Source organism: Myotis daubentonii, chromosome X (genome assembly GCF_963259705.1).
Source record: "Myotis daubentonii chromosome X, mMyoDau2.1, whole genome shotgun sequence".
Taxonomy (NCBI): Eukaryota; Metazoa; Chordata; class Mammalia; order Chiroptera; family Vespertilionidae; genus Myotis; species Myotis daubentonii.
In genome coordinates this window covers 5,174,147-5,188,951 of record NC_081861.1, presented here as the reverse complement: position 1 = coordinate 5,188,951, position 14,805 = coordinate 5,174,147, and the positions used below count along the sequence as shown (strand labels likewise).

Below are 14,805 nucleotides of genomic sequence, written 5' to 3'. Positions count from 1 at the left end.
GCTCTTCGACTGAGCTCAGGGTAAAGGATATCTAACTGGAGAGAGAAAAATGGGAGCAGGGGAAGAAAGGCTATTAGGCCTTCTCAGGATTTAGGGGGCATGACAGCTGGGCCTGTAAGAATGGGGGAGGGGGAGAGGGCATGGGAACGTGGCCAGTGACTTTAACCTCCTCCTCATAAATCTCAAATAATCCTGGTTCTGAAGGGATGGGAGCAGGGCTGTGTGGGGTGTATGAGATTTATCTCTCTGATACGGACGAGGGAGCACCAGCTAGGGCTGCGATGGAGTTGGGGACCATTCTTGCACCACTCATACAAGGGAAAGAGTCCTTCGGAACATCACTAATGGGGAAGAAGCCAAGAGGTGGCTTTAACCCCTCCTCCAAATAAGGATCGAAGATAAATGGACACGAAGGGCCAATACAACCCCTATCGCCCCACTCCTGACAGATCGCCACTACCAAGTCTCCCTCCTCCACCACAGAGCTTTCAATCCCTAAAATATCCTGTGAGAGGCCACATGGCTCCTCGGGTTTCTGGGGGGCGCCGCAGCAGGACAGGGGAGCTCTCCCACACAGCGTTCCTGGGATGCGTGCCCTTCACCTCTAGGCAGGGGGCGCCTTGGCCCGGGAGAGACAGCAGGCCCAGGGGCGGGCGCTGCGGGGCGCGCTCCTCCCCTGGCCGGTGTCAGGTTTACGGAACAGAGCTTCCAGGCAGGACGCGCGGTGGCCTGACGGACGCGAGAATTCCTTTCGCCTGACCCGGCCCGTCCTGACCCTGCCCGGGCGCGCCATGTTCGCGCGTGGGTCCCGGAGGCGTCGCTCCGGGCGCGCGGTGAGCGAGACTCAGGGCCTCGGCGGGGGTCAGGGGTAAACTGAGGCCCAGGAGAGGGGGCAAGGGATAGGGATAGCGAGGAGGCGCTCCACGGAGGGTTTGGGAATCCCCATCCCCAGAATTCCCAGACCGGAGGGGCTGGGGCTGCTGGAAGCGTGTAGGTGAAGGAAGATGGAAATCTGGTGGCCCACGCTCCCTAATCACCTCTCCGCACACCTTTAGCAGCACTCAAAGACCTGGTGTGTTTCCCTCTCGTGTGAATTATGGGAGGGGTCTCTTAGGGCCAGAAGATTGGGTCTTGGGTTCCTGGATCGAGCAGGGACCTTTTGAGCTTCTGAGGGAAGGAACCTCGCCCTGTACCTTGGCGGAAGGTGAACTAAAGAGTGAGGCCCTACACTCCAGGAGTGCCGGGATACTGAGAGTCAAGGGATTGGGATTTGGGGTGAGAAGGCTTCCAGGCTTCCACTTGAGCAGAGAGCCTTTGCCTTCCTAGATAGGAGGGTCTCTCTCTTTCTTTGGCGGGGTTCTCTAGGTGGGACCTGGATTTGGTGGTCCAGAGGAGTGAATAGTCCTAGGATATGAGGGGTAAGAGCCAAGGCTTCTTGAGGGTTTCTGAATGGATGGGGGCCTCCTGTTCCATTGTAGGAGGGTCTCCAGTCCCTTGGGTGAAACCAGGGTTTGGGGGAGGGGTTCCTGTGTAGATCCCAGGTAAGGATGACGTCTTAGACTTCTACCCTGTGGAACTGGAGTGCTGCTGGCGTTGTGGGTGGAGAGGGGGCCTAGATGAAGCCTGGAGTAGACACCCAGATTAGGGACTCTGCCCTGAGTGGGGAGAGTACTCTGAGTTCTGGAGGAGGTGTTTAAGACCTGGAGGAGTCAGAGGCTGCGGGGAGGTGTCCGGGCTGGGTGTAAGGAGTTTGAGGCTGGCCTGGGGAGGGGAGTTCCCTGAAAAGGAGGCATAGAGGGAGGTGGCCTCAGCTGCCCCGCCTCTGCCTCTGTTGTGTCCCCCACCCCCGAGTTCTGTGTGCTGTCCCAGCCTGCCCAGCGCTACCCAGGTAGGACAGGCCCCAGCGTGCGGTCTCCAGCCTTGGAGTGGAGAGGCGGGCCCTAACGTCTCCCTCCCCGCGCCCGCCCCGGCGGGGTCCACGCGTCTGCCCCCGCCCACTACAGCCTCCCGAGGCAGAGGACCCAGACCGTGGCCAGCCCTGCAACTCCTGCAGGGAGCAGTGCCCTGGCTTTCTGCTGCATGGCTGGAGGTAGGTGACCATCCCAGGGCCTTGCCTTTGTCAGGGCTTCCACCCTCAGGAGGGAAACCCTCAGAGACTTAAGCCACACCCTTGGCTTGACCGTGGTCCACAGAGGAAGCTCAATCAGGGAAAAAGCCTCACGCTCTGATTCAGAGCCCCGCCCCCTGACTCATTCTCTATTGTCTGGTTCCCAGGAGAGCTCCACCCACGACACAGTCCCGCCCCAGAAGTGTCCTTCCTCAAGCCTGAGTCCTATCCCTAGGGAGATCTTTGGTCCCCCCCCCCCTTCTTGAGTTTGGAACTCCTCTCCCAGACCCCTGTGCCCTAACTCCTGGAGCTCGATACCCCAAACAATCCATAATGTACTACAGACAGAGCCCTATCCGAAAATTCTGAGGCTCAATACAGGCTAGAGCCCACCTCCAGGGAAAGTTCCCCAAAAATGTCCAGAGCCTCTCCTGAGGGGCAGCCCCTAGATGTATAACTCCAATCTCAGACTCAGAACCCCAGCCCTACTCAGGCCCAAGTCCCAGAGCTGAAAGTCAGAGCTGGCCTTGAGACCCCACAGCTCCATCTCTTCACCTCCTCCACCCAGGCTCACAGCCCCACCCCCAGACCCAGAATCCTTTGGTGGTGATCATCTGCATGTCCCTCCCCCTCAGTTGGACTTTCTTGGGCTGTCAAAGGGTCCAAGTGGGCTACCCTTAGTAATTGACCCCCATCCTGGCCCCCTCAGAAAGATCTGCCAGCACTGCAAATGCCCTCGGGAGGAGCATGCTGTGCACGCAGTGCCTGTGGACCTGGAACGCATCATGTGTCGGCTCATCTCAGACTTCCAGCGCCACTCCATCTCCGATGATGACTCCGGCTGTGCCTCAGAGGAGTATGCCTGGGTGCCCCCTGGTCTCAAGCCGGAGCAGGTGACCAGAAGGCACCATCCACTGTTGCTCTCCAGTGGGTGCACACACACTCAAGTAGAAACCTATTTATGGGGCAACACTAGGGTGTGTGGTTAGACTGTGCCTGTCTTTCTGACCCCTCTGAGATCTAGAGGTGATCAGCGCCCCAAAACTTGAAGGAAACCCTGAGAGATCACTGAACCAGTTCCTCGGGCCTGTTCACCCATTCCTGTTCTACCCCTTACCTCAGGGCTTATCGTAGCACTTCATTCACATCTCCATTGATTAACCCGTTCAACAGTTATTGAGCACCTACTGCATGTCAGACACTGTTCTAGGTGCTGTGGGGACACAGCAGTGAACAAAATACTATATATATATATATATATATATATATATATATATATATATATATATATATATATATATACATATATATATATATATATATATATATATATATTAGAGGCCTGGTGCATGAAATTCGTGCAGGGGTAATGGGGTCTGTCCCTCAGCCTGGCCTGCACCCTCTCGCAATATGGGACCGCTGGCTCCTAACCGCTCGCCTGTCTGCCTGCCTGATTGCCCCTAACCACCTCTGCCTGCTGGCCTGATGCCTCTAACTGCTCTCCCCTGCCAGCCTGATCATCCCTAACCACCACCACCCTGCTGTGTGTGTGGGTCCTGGGTGCAGGTATCCGGCTCCCTCCTGTCAGAGTCTAGGGCACACTGGAGGACCCAGAGTCAAGTCCCCACCCACACATGCGTGCCTCTAAATCGCGAGAGACCCAGACCCAGCCAGCCCCACCCCAATCAAGCCCCACCAGCACATCACATCCCCAGCCAGTGCTGGGTGGGGATGCAGCATCAGTCACGTCCCCAGCTGGCACCAGGTGGGATGCAGCCTCCTGCTAATTGGTCATTACGGTGTGAGGGCATGGTGACCATTTGCATATGTAGAGGTTAAATTCCTGAAGGGAGCCAATAATGTCATACGGTGTAAGGTCTATGGATTAAAGAAAAGCAGGGAAGTTGGGGGGGTGGAGAGAGATGTTAGGATTGTAAATAGGGTGTCCAGGTAAAGCTTTGTGAGAATATGATGTTGGAGCTTCCTGAAGGACATGAGAGTGAACCATGCAGAAATACTAGGTTAGAAAGATCTAGAGAAATGGAATAGCTAATGCAAAGGTCCTGAGGCAGGAGTGTTCTTGGCATGTATGAGGAACAGTGAGAATACCAGTACACTGGAGCAGAGTGAGCAACAAGGAGAGTGATGAGGTGGAGGTGGGGTCAGAGAGGTGGCGGGGACATGGAGAGGACTTGGACTTCTACTCTGAATGAGGGAGAAGCCACAAGAGATTTGTGAGCAGAGAAGGGATATGATTTGTCTTAGGATTTAATGCAGCGGTTCTCAACCTGTGGGTTGCGACCCCTTTGGGGGTCGAACGACCCTTTCACAGAGGTCGCCTAAGACCATCGGAAAACACATATATAATTACATATTGTTTTTGTGATTAATCACTATGCTTTAATTATGTTCAATGTGTAACAATGAAATTAGGGTCACCACAAATGAGGAACTGTATTAAAGGGTCGTGGCATTAGGAAGGTTGAGAACCACTGATTTAATGGGATCCCTCTGGCTGGCAAGTGTAGAACAAACTGTAGGAGTGAGGGTGGAAGCAGGGTACCAATGAAAGTGAGAGCACTTCAATAGCCTAGGTGGCTGATGATGGTGCTGGCAGTAGAAGGAGTAAGTGGTGGTCAGATTCCAGTTGTAATTTTAAAGTAAAGCTGAGAGATTTGTTTGTGGATGTGAAAGAGAAAGGAGTCAAAGATGACTTTAAAGGTGGATTGATCAGACCAAGGCAGGAGCATGTTGGAGGTCTAAGAGCATAAGTTTGGTTTGGGCATCTAGAGTTTGAGGTACCCATTAGACATCTGAGTAGCCACTTTGCTTGGAACTCAAGGGAGAGATCATAGAGCTGTAAGCATGCATTCGTGAGGCCTTAGCCATGAGATGGACTTATGGTAGTCATGAGGTTCCAAGGGAGTGAAGGGAGACAGAGGCAAGAGGACCAAGGTGTGAGACTGAGGACCCTCCCACATTTAAGGGCCACTTAGTTGAAGAACTAAAAGAAGAACAGTGGAGAAGCCAATAGGTTTCCTTTTGGTAAGAGGAAACCCAGGACAGTGTGATGTCCTGGAAGCCAAGGGAACACAGTGTTTCCAGGAAGTCATTAGCTATGTCCAGTGCTACTGATGGGTCAAGTTGGATGAGAACTGAGACCTGAACAATTACTTTAACAGTGTGAACGTCATCAATGACCCTGACAGGAACAGCTTTAGAGGAAGGGCAGGGAAGGCTGACTGGAGTGGGGTCTAGAGAGACTGGGAGGAGGGGAAGTGGAAACAATAAGTGCACACAGCTCTTTTGAGGAATTTTGCTGTAAGGGAAGGAGAAGCAGTAGCAGGAGGGAAAAGTGAGGTCAACATGAGCGAACTCTTGACATGTTTGGGAGGTGACAGGAATGATCCAGCCCATAGGAAGAAGAGATGGAGGGAGTCAGTAGACATTTCCTTCTGATGATTTTAATTTTCTCAGAGAAGTAGGAACCCACCATCCCACTGCATTCCAATCACCCCTCATCTCAGTTGTTTTCTCCCATCCCCCATGTCCTCCCAGGTATACCAATTTTTCAGCTGCCTCCCAGAAGACAAAGTCCCCTACGTCAACAGTCCCGGGGAAAAATACAGGATCAAGCAGCTGCTGCACCAGCTTCCCCCACACGACAGTGAGGTGAGGAGAGAGAAGACAGGAAGGGCATGTCAGGTAGGAGGCACAGCCTGGGCAAATGCCTCACAGCTGGAAAGAAATGGGCAGGATCAGAGGTGAGCTGATCTGAGATGAACGGTCTGAAGGGCAGGGGACATTCCTTGGCAAAACCACACGTGGGACTTGGGAGAGATCAGGGATGGGTATTTCAGGCAGGAAGCACCATCTATACAGAGGCATTGAAGTAAACTTTTTGAGCATGGAGGAAATTTAAAAGAGGGTTGGGGGGGGCAGACAACTGGGAAGGAGCCTGTTTGACCCTCACTACCTCAGGCACAGTACTGCACGGCACTGGTAGAGGAAGAGAAGAAAGAGCTCAGAGCCTTCAGCCAGCAGCGGAAACGGGAGAACCTGGGGCGTGGCACGGTGCGCATCTTCCCAGTGACCATCACTGGGGCCATCTGTGAGGAGGTGAGCCATGAAAGGCCTCGGGGGGTGAGTGGTGCCTTTGCTCCAAGCCCTGGGTTGTAGGACCCAAGTCCCTATCCCAGTGTTAGGCAGGGACTGCCTCTAAGGCCTTCCTGGCCAGCGATGTCTGTGTGTAGGGCTCCCTGGTAGATGGGACTTGTTCCTCAGATCCCTCTGTTGGGTTGGGCCTGTCTCTAAGGAGGCCCCAATGGACCTTCTCTATTAGTTTCCTGCCCTCTACACGGTGGATGTGGGGCTCTCTGTCTGGTCCTCTTGTGGTGGAGACTTGTCCTTAAGAACCCACCCACAGTGGGAGGGCCTGTCTCTAGAGCCAGGTGGTGGGTGGGATTTATCTCTAAAGCACCCTCCCCTCCGTGGTTGGAGCCTGACCTTACATCCTACTGTTAGGTGAGGTCTGTTGCTAAGATTCCCCTGGGCCTGGCCTGGCTCTATGGTTTCAAGACCTCCTTTAAGGCCACCCACGATGAGTAAGGCCTGTCTCTAAGGTTTCCCACAGACACAGGGTCAGTTTCTAAGGCACTTTCCTCCCACCATGTAGGCAGGGCCTGTCTCAAAGTTACCCCGTGGGTAAGGCCAGTCACAAAGGTCCGCCATGGGGAAGGCCCTAGTATGATACGCACCTTGGCTGATCCCCCATCTAACCATGTTGGTGAGGGAAACCGTGCCTATCTGTCATCTGGCAGTGCGGGAAGCAGATCGGAGGTGGAGACATCGCGGTGTTTGCCAGCCGAGCAGGCCTGGGTGCCTGCTGGCATCCTCAGTGCTTTGTGTGCTCCACCTGCCGGGAGCTGCTGGTGGACCTCATCTACTTCTACCATGCTGGCAAGGTCTACTGTGGTCGCCACCATGCCGAACGCCTGCGTCCGCGCTGCCAAGCCTGTGATGAGGTGATGCCTTACTGCCCAGGGGAGGGAGCGGAGGGCGGGCAGGGCCAGGGAAGGCCCTGCTGACGGCCACAGATGTCCTGCACCCCCCAGATCATCTTCTCCCCTGAGTGCACGGAGGCCGAGGGCCGGCACTGGCATATGGGTCACTTCTGCTGCTTCGAGTGTGAAGCATCCCTAGGAGGGCAGCGCTACGTCATGCGCCAGAGCCGTCCCCACTGCTGCGCCTGCTACGAGGCCCGCCATGCGGAGTACTGTGATGGCTGTGGGGAGCACATCGGTGGGTGAACATGGCATTGGACAGGGGGAGGGATTAACATCTCGGCCACAACCCCCTTCCCCCTCCATTCTTTCTGTCCTCCAGGCCCTGCCACCATTATCCCCATACTTTCAGTCTAGCCCAAGCACCATAGCCCTATACCTTTCACTGCAGGTCCCATCACTGATATCCCCCATCCGGCCATACTTTCTAAACCTTCCTACACAGTACTAGGCACCACTACACATTTGGGCCCACCTCCAGAGTGCCCTCTAATTCCCAGTACCCCAGAGCTACCCTGTTGGCTTAGCTCCTATACTCCTAAGCTGTACCCTATTCTCTAAGACTCTCCATCAACCTAGCTCAGTGATTTTCAACAAGTGTGCAGCAAGAGTTTTTTAAAAATATGCAATGCCTAACTAGTTAGTCAGGGGCACTGACCTCTTTTCCCTTAGTTTGTCAAAAAAAAAAAAAAAGGACAACAGCCAACACAGCAATAGCCGTCTGGTGTGAATGAATCAAAATTATACCTATTTTTTGTCAGATCAGCAAAAAATATATTTTTGGTGTGCTGCAGAAGTTTAGTAATTAGTTTTTGTGTGCCATGAGATGAAAAAGGTTGAAAATTGCTGGCCTGGGTACATCATACTTTCTACCACACCCTGCTCTCTAAGATTCACTTCTTTCCCACCAAGGCCACGCCCTACCACGCCTGTCCGCACCACCCAGGCCTCTTTAAATCCACTGTCCTTCCATCTGAAGTCACCTTACTGTCTAAGCCTGACCCACAGCTTAGGGTCCAGTGCCCAGTTCCCACTCTGGGAGGGAGGACCCTGGAAAAGAAAGAGTAGGGGAGAAGGAGATGTTAATCAGCCAGTTTGAGGTACCCCGGGGTGAGGACCAAACCTCGGATTTCCTGCTTTCCCCAAAGAAGGGTGCCATTGGAGAGGTGGGGGATAGGAGGAGTCTCGGGGTACGCTGCTTCAGATTCCTGCTCTCTTCCGAAGCGCCCCATTTGAGCAGGGTGGGACATGCTGGGGGGCTGTCTTAGTTTCCCCCTTCACGGTGTCCCCACAGGCCTGGACCAGGGCCAGATGGCTTATGAGGGCCAGCATTGGCACGCCTCAGACCGCTGCTTCTGCTGTAGTCGCTGCGGGCGAGCCCTGCTGGGTCGCCCCTTTCTGCCACGCCGGGGCCTAATCTTCTGCTCTCGAGCCTGCAGCCTGGGGTCCGAGCCCACGGCCTCCAGGCCAGGCCGCCGCAGCTGGAGCGCAGGCACAGTCTCCGCACCGCTCGAAGCCTCCACAGCCTCTTTCTCTGCTGTGGAGGGGCCGTCGGAGACCTCCACCAAAGGCACCAGCACTGAGGTCGAGCCTGGTGAGTTAACCCTGGAGTCCTGCCCAGCCCCTTTGAATCCCTCCCCTACCAACCCCTGGTCCCTCGGGGTGACTCGCCCAGTCCCTTCACCTGCTGTACCCCTGGCCCCGCCCCCAAACCATCCCAGGCCTGGGCTGCACCCAAACTACACCTCCTCTTGAACCCTGTCCGCTCCCTTCTATACAAGGCCCTCCCCTACCTCTGCTGGTACCTGCCTCAGCCCAAGTTCCTCCTCCTTTTCTCCAAACCCTGTACCCTCCACCCTATCGAAAACTGAAAACCGAATCTGCTCCAGCCTATGCCACGCCCCTTCCACCAGAAGCCACGCCCCCTCACCCACCCAGTCCTGCTCCTCCTGCATCCCAACCTCCCTCCCTTCCACTCAGAGCCTGTCCCAGGCCTCCTAATTCCCGGACTCCCTACTTCGCTGCCCTCTCTGACCCCTGCCCCCACTTTCCCAGTCCTGATGGAAAGGGGAAAGGAGAAGGCCCTCTGGGAGGAGGCAGATACATACGGGGATTCCCTCCATCTCTCTTTCCAGCTGCGGGCCCCGAGGAGCCCACCCGCTTTCTGAGAGGGGCCCCTCACCGCCACTCCATGCCTGAGCTGGGGCTCCGCAGCGCCCCTGAGCCACCCTCAGGGACCCCCGGCCATTTGGACCCTGAAGATGATTCTTTCAGTCGCCAAAGTGCCCCTCGAGTCAGCTTCCGGGAACCTCTGGTGTCTGACGGAGGCCCTCGGCGGACCCTGAGTGCGCCTCCAGCTCAGCGCCGCAGGCCTCGCAGTCCTCCTCCCAGGGCCCCCACACGTCGCCGCCACCATCACCGCAGACGCAGGTCTGGCAGACTTCACCATCAATGTAACTTAGGATCGGACTCCGAATCTTGCTCCAGCTCCCCCTCCAGCTCCAGTTCAGAGTCCTCGGAGGATGATGGCTTCTTCCTGGGGGAACGCATCCCACTGCCCCCGCACCTGACCAGGCCCCTGTCTGCTCAGGACACTGCAACAAAGACCCCCAACTCTCCATCTCCAATGGTCCCCGAGAACTCGGGGCCAGGAACGCCTCGCCAGGCCAGAGACAAGAACTGCATAGTGGCTTGAAGGCGAGGCTGTCCTGGAGGGCTCCATTTCTCCACTCTCAAGACTTGAGAATAAATCCCCTTCCTTTCTACCTCTGTACTATTGAAGTGTCTTAATATTTGGTGTAAAACAGGCCTGGCTTCTTTACCTCTTTGCTCCAGATGCTTCCCTTCCCTATTTTCCCCCTTCTGATGCTTGAGATATCCACATTTGGTCAAAGGATTAACTTATTCATTACCATATATTCTAACAATCTGTTTATTATTTATTCATATTTATCCCTCCACAGAACCACCTCCCACACTGAGGTTATTTGCAGTGTGTCACAACCTGGGGCCTGGAGTCTGAAGCTGAGGCACCCTTCTCCCTCATTTTGCGGTTTAGGTGGGGGCATAGTTCTGGCAGAACTAGTGTCTGCTTCTAGATACTTCAGTAGAGGAACCTAGGCACACCCATAAAGGTGGCCACACCCAGAAGGGTTGATTGGCAGGCTGGAAGACAAATTCTTCAGATAAAGGCACTTTTACCTCAATAGGAGGCTGGGAGTTGGCTAGGAGTGTTTGTAGGGGTGGGGAGCAGTGATTTCCATGGAAGTTATTTGCAGGTTGCAGAGAGAAATCAAGGGAGTTCACCTACACCGGGCCATCTGTAGGGTCTGCAAGTGAGGAAAAGAGAGAAAGCAGGTTGGATCCATATGCCCACTTTACAAACAAGAATACTGAAGCTTATGGTGCTTGTTGGTACTAAAGCCATAAGTAGCAATAAGGGACAGAGCTGGCATTCATGCCCTGGGGAGTCCCCTTTCCTTCTCTCAACCTCCTCAACAATACCCCCCTACACACACACACTTACTTACCAGTAGGGGCTGCTGTATGTCTTTGCTTCTTCAAGGGGAAAGTGAAATAGGCATCATAGCCAAAGAGGCACGCAGCAATTAGGCCCACCACCTGGAAGTGGGGATGAAAGTGAGGGGCATTGGATTAGGCTGGTCAGCCTACTCAGCCTCTTACCTCCTTGTATCTACTACCTCCGGTGACTGCCCCATGAAGGGATGGCAACTAAAGCCCCAGGTTGGGAAGCCAGAGAGCCCCAGGAAAAGATCAGGAAACTGGACTCTACCCCAACTCTCCCTTCTCCTAGTACTGCTCAACTCAGGAGAGCCATGTGGTGGCCCCACATATAAGTGGCACCATTCCCAGTGTACATTTGAAACAAAGTTCTAGCAGATGGCAGTCTAGTGTGTTGACAAAGATACTGTGTCAGGCCAGGGATGGCCCTTTACAGCAAATATTGATCTTGGGAGGAAATCAAGGGTCTGGCCAGACTTTCCTGGAGACCCTGAGGACAAGTGTGGCCTGTTGTGGATCATACACTTTCTGCCAGAAGCAGAGACAGAAATGGCCCCTAGATCCTCAAATCTCTCTCTCTCTCTCTCTCTTTCTCTCTCTCTCTCTCTCTCTCTCTCTCTCTCTCTCTCTCTCTCTCTCTGTGTGTGTGTGTGTGTGTGTGTGTGTGTGTGTGTGTGTGTGCGCGCGCGTGCGCTTTGGAGCTGCCTTTAAAGTCTTTACCCCGGCGATGATTTTGGAGCTGTTATTGTGCTCCACGAGCACAATGATGGAGATGATCAGGTAGAGGATGGCCGCTATGAGGGTTCGGAAGAAATCCTGTAAGGAGCAGAGAGAGCAGGGAAGTCAGCATCCAGAGTTCCCAGGACAATTCCAGGTGCTGAGGCCCCTCCCTAGCCTAGCCACTTCTGTCCCCTTTCTCACACTCCAGGGCCAGTTGATGATCCCTATCCTGGTGTTCAGGTCACACATGTAGATGACATAGAAGACAGCAGCAAGGACCATCTCAACCACCGACAGAGAGACGTATGCTGATGTGGAAGCGATGAAGCAGATCAGAATCACCAGGCACAGTATCTGGAAGGATGACATGAGGAAGGGGACCTCCATCAACTCCCTGGGCTGAGGGGATGGGTTAACATCAGGGGTCTCTTGGCCCAATCGGCATGGCTCAGTGGTTGAGCATCGACCTATGAACCAGGAGGTCACAGTTTGATTCCCAGTCAGAGCACATGCCCCAGTTGCAGGCTCAATCCCCAGTGTGGAGCGTTTGGGAGGCAGCCCATCAATGAGTCTCTCTCATCATTGATGTTTCTATCTCTTTCTCCCTCTCCTTTCCTCTCTGAAATCAATACAAATATATCTTTTAAAAAATCAGGGGTCTCAAACTCAGATGCCTACCAGGACATCTGGGAAGAGGACAAATAATGAAAGCTAAACACTTACTGTGTGCTCATTGTGTTCCCAATATTGTTCTAAGAGCTGTACAAGTATTAACTCACTTAATCATCCCTACAACCTAATAAGCTGGGTACTGTTATTAGTATCTTTATTTTATAGATGAGAAAAGTGAAACAGATATTAAGTGACTTGCCCAGGGTCACCCAGCTAGGAAGGGTACAGTTGGGTGCCACGGTTTCCCCTTTTCCCTTCTAAGATAGGGGCGGCCTGCTGGGAGTGGCCCCGCCAGGTGTTTTGTGAGCAGTGCTGGAGCCAGCCTGGGGCGGGCGGGACGTGCAGTTCCCCAGGCAACCCCTTTGGGAAGCAGTGAGAGTGACACCAGAGGGGCAGGGCTCCGGTTAAAGGCACCGCACCCTTTCACAAGTGACTCAAATGCGGCGTCCACTTTGAGGGGGGGGGCGGGAGCAGCGAAGGCCCTCCCGCCCCACCACAGAAGGGCCAGGAAGAGCCAGAGAACTGCTGGGCGCCCAACCCGGAGGACTAGCTCGGGGCTCCACCCCAACAGGCCCCGCCCCTGGGCGTCCGGCCAGCCCGCCCGACAGCGCTCGGGCCGCGCCACGCCCTGCCACAGGAGGTCCCCCACCTCCCAGCCCCCTATGGACCCTTTCGTTGAGCCCACGGATGGGTCCACGCGGTCTCCCTCCACTGCGCTCCCCATTTGCACCATGGACCCCTGGCCTCACCCCAGCAACTCCCGACCACCTTCTCCAAACCCCACCAACTCGCCCTGCGCCCCTAGTTTCGGGCCTGGGCCACTAACCCACTTCCCCCGTCCCTCTGCCCAGCACCCGCGGCCACGCGCCTTCCTCAGCCTGGGCTGCCGGGTTCCGCGTGATCCAGCCACTCCACCCCGCCCTTGCCCACCCGCCAGTCCCGGGACTCTCACAATCTCAGCAAACAGAAGAATTCCCTTGCGGGTGCGCGCGAAGTTGGTGCAGGCAGCCCAGCAGCCGGGGGCCGAGAAGCGCTCGGAGTCCGCCATGGCGTGGGCCGGAGTCCCTGGGGGCGCGGACGATCTGCTCAGTTTCTCGTGGGTTCGTGGACACTGCACACCCAGCCGTCTTGCCCTCCGTTTGGCCGGGAAGGGGGCCCTGGGGCGAAGGAGGGAGTGAATCACCAAGCCAAGCAGAAGCGGGCGGGGCCTGAGGGGGCCGGGCCAGGTGGCTGCCGCCCCGGAAGCCCCCTCGCCCCGCCCGCCAAGGATCATCCCCACCCGGAGCGCAGCCACCCGGGGCGCCCCATCTCCGGAGGTGCCAGCCTTTGAGACTTGGCACTTCGGAGTACCTTGAAAGGTAATGGTGAAACCCTTTGCGCTTTTAGAATGGAAATGTTCCCAGGGCTGCCTCAACTCAGAACCCAGGGGAGTTTGCCTTAGGGAAGGACTGACTGGGTTTCCTTAGCTGTAAACAAACAAACACTGCCTCAAACAGACTGTCAAACTGCAGCGGGAAGGCCGGGGAGGGTTGGGGGGCAGGAGGTAGCGGGGTAAGAGATCAACGAAAGGACTTGTATGCATGCATATAAGCATAACCAATGGACATAAGACACTGGGGGATAGGGGAGGCTAGGGGACTGTCTAGGGCGGGGGGATAAAATGGATACATATGTAATACCCTTTGTAATACTTTAAGCAATAAATAAATAAATAAATAAATAAATAATAAAAATAAAAAATAAAAAATAAAACAAAAAACAAACAAACAAACGGTGGAGGCCCTGGTGAAACCCAGGTCTATTGCCAGAATTCGGAATATTTCGAATTTTGGAAAATTTTCCCAGTGCAACCCTAGCTGGATTGGCTCAGTGTCAGCCTGTGGACTGAAAGGATTGCAGGCTTGAACCCCAGTAGGGGGGAAGCAGCTAATCAATGACTCTCTCTCATTATTGATATTTCTCTCTGCCCCTCTCCCTTCCTCTCTGAAATCAATAAAAATATATTTTAAAAAATATTTTCCCAGTGCATATACGGTGTATTACTTAACAGTCAGTGGTGGGTGAAACTGCCGTGTGCGTGTGTGTGTGTGTGTGTGTGTGTTAAGCATTTTAATATTTCCTCAAGCAAAGGCGTGGACGTTCACTATAAGTGGAATAAAGTAGGACAGAAAAGTGTGCCTCATTAAGCCAGATCCGGTTTTGTAACAAATGGTTCCAAACTGTGGGGAAACTCAGTTTCCAGAGCTGTGGGGACTTGGGAATTGCAGATAAAGGATCTCGGATGTGGAATAAACCTCTTGGCAGTGATGGGAATTGGACTGCAGTGGTGCACAGGCCAAGAGGAAACAGGGCCCAGTGAGCATCTGCTCAGTCAATGGGGGCAAACACTATGAATAGTGTTCGAGCTCAGGGTGTGTCTGATACTCTGTTCTGCAATCCTAGGGAAGTCTGCTTTTCCGGTTCTGAGGCAAGGGGCTCCTCAGCCCAGCCCTCGATGAAGAATGGAAAAGGAACAGGAGTTTTATTGCTGGGGGCTTGGCCAAGATGGGGGGAAGGCTCTTGGGGTACCAGACAAGGCTGACAGCATTTGGAGAGTGTGTTGCCCTGAGCAAGTAATTTCTCCTGATTCAGCCTGGGTTTCTGCATGTGAGACAGGCACCTGGTTTGGTGTTCTGGGAGCACACTCTCTAGACCGGACATTGGTTTTTATTTTCAGCTCAT

At 54.4% G+C, this 14,805-nt stretch overlaps 2 protein-coding genes across 5 annotated transcripts; one reads left to right on the top strand and one right to left on the bottom strand.

Annotated features, from left to right (window-relative positions):
* Positions 1 to 675: 675 nt before the first annotated feature.
* PRICKLE3 (prickle planar cell polarity protein 3) lies at positions 676 to 9,935 on the top strand. 4 transcript variants are annotated; one of them, XM_059678514.1, is made up of 9 exons: positions 676 to 833; positions 2,004 to 2,089; positions 2,817 to 3,000; positions 5,666 to 5,779; positions 6,089 to 6,226; positions 6,928 to 7,131; positions 7,222 to 7,408; positions 8,465 to 8,764; positions 9,306 to 9,935. In XM_059678514.1, exons 1-9 carry the CDS (start codon positions 792 to 794, stop codon positions 9,863 to 9,865), a joined length of 1,815 nt encoding a protein of 604 aa, XP_059534497.1. In that variant the 5' UTR covers positions 676 to 791; the 3' UTR covers positions 9,866 to 9,935. The 4 variants fall into 4 exon arrangements, with proteins under 4 accessions (XP_059534497.1, XP_059534498.1, XP_059534500.1 ...); XM_059678516.1 differs by lacking the exon at positions 676 to 833 and adding an exon at positions 927 to 1,072; XM_059678515.1 differs by lacking the exon at positions 5,666 to 5,779.
* Positions 9,936 to 10,084: 149 nt separating this feature from the next.
* On the bottom strand, positions 10,085 to 13,261 carry PLP2 (proteolipid protein 2). Its single transcript, XM_059678522.1, has 5 exons — positions 13,037 to 13,261; positions 11,614 to 11,766; positions 11,413 to 11,508; positions 10,701 to 10,791; positions 10,085 to 10,499 (listed from the first exon to the last, which is right to left on the bottom strand). The coding sequence occupies exons 1-5, from the start codon at positions 13,130 to 13,132 to the stop codon at positions 10,477 to 10,479; spliced, it is 459 nt and encodes a 152-aa protein (XP_059534505.1). The 5' UTR covers positions 13,133 to 13,261; the 3' UTR covers positions 10,085 to 10,476.
* Between the last annotated feature and the right edge of the window lie 1,544 nt (positions 13,262 to 14,805).

Bases quoted from the DNA above. Each gene is read 5' to 3' on its own strand.
- PRICKLE3 (XM_059678514.1), top strand. From the start codon at position 792: ATGTTCGCGCGTGGGTCCCGGAGGCGTCGCTCCGGGCGCGCG. The intron at 7,132-7,221 runs GTGATGCCTTAC...TGCACCCCCCAG, and splicing joins GCTGCCAAGCCTGTGATGAG to ATCATCTTCTCCCCTGAGTG. The intron at 7,409-8,464 runs GTGGGTGAACAT...GTGTCCCCACAG, and splicing joins TGGCTGTGGGGAGCACATCG to GCCTGGACCAGGGCCAGATG.
- PLP2 (XM_059678522.1), bottom strand. From the start codon at position 13,132: ATGGCGGACTCCGAGCGCTTCTCGGCCCCCGGCTGCTGGGCTGCCTGC. The intron at 11,509-11,613 runs GTGAGAAAGGGG...TGCTCCTTACAG, and splicing joins TCATCAACTGGCCCTGGAGT to GATTTCTTCCGAACCCTCAT. The intron at 10,792-11,412 runs GTAAAGACTTTA...CCCCACTTCCAG, and splicing joins GCTCCAAAATCATCGCCGGG to GTGGTGGGCCTAATTGCTGC.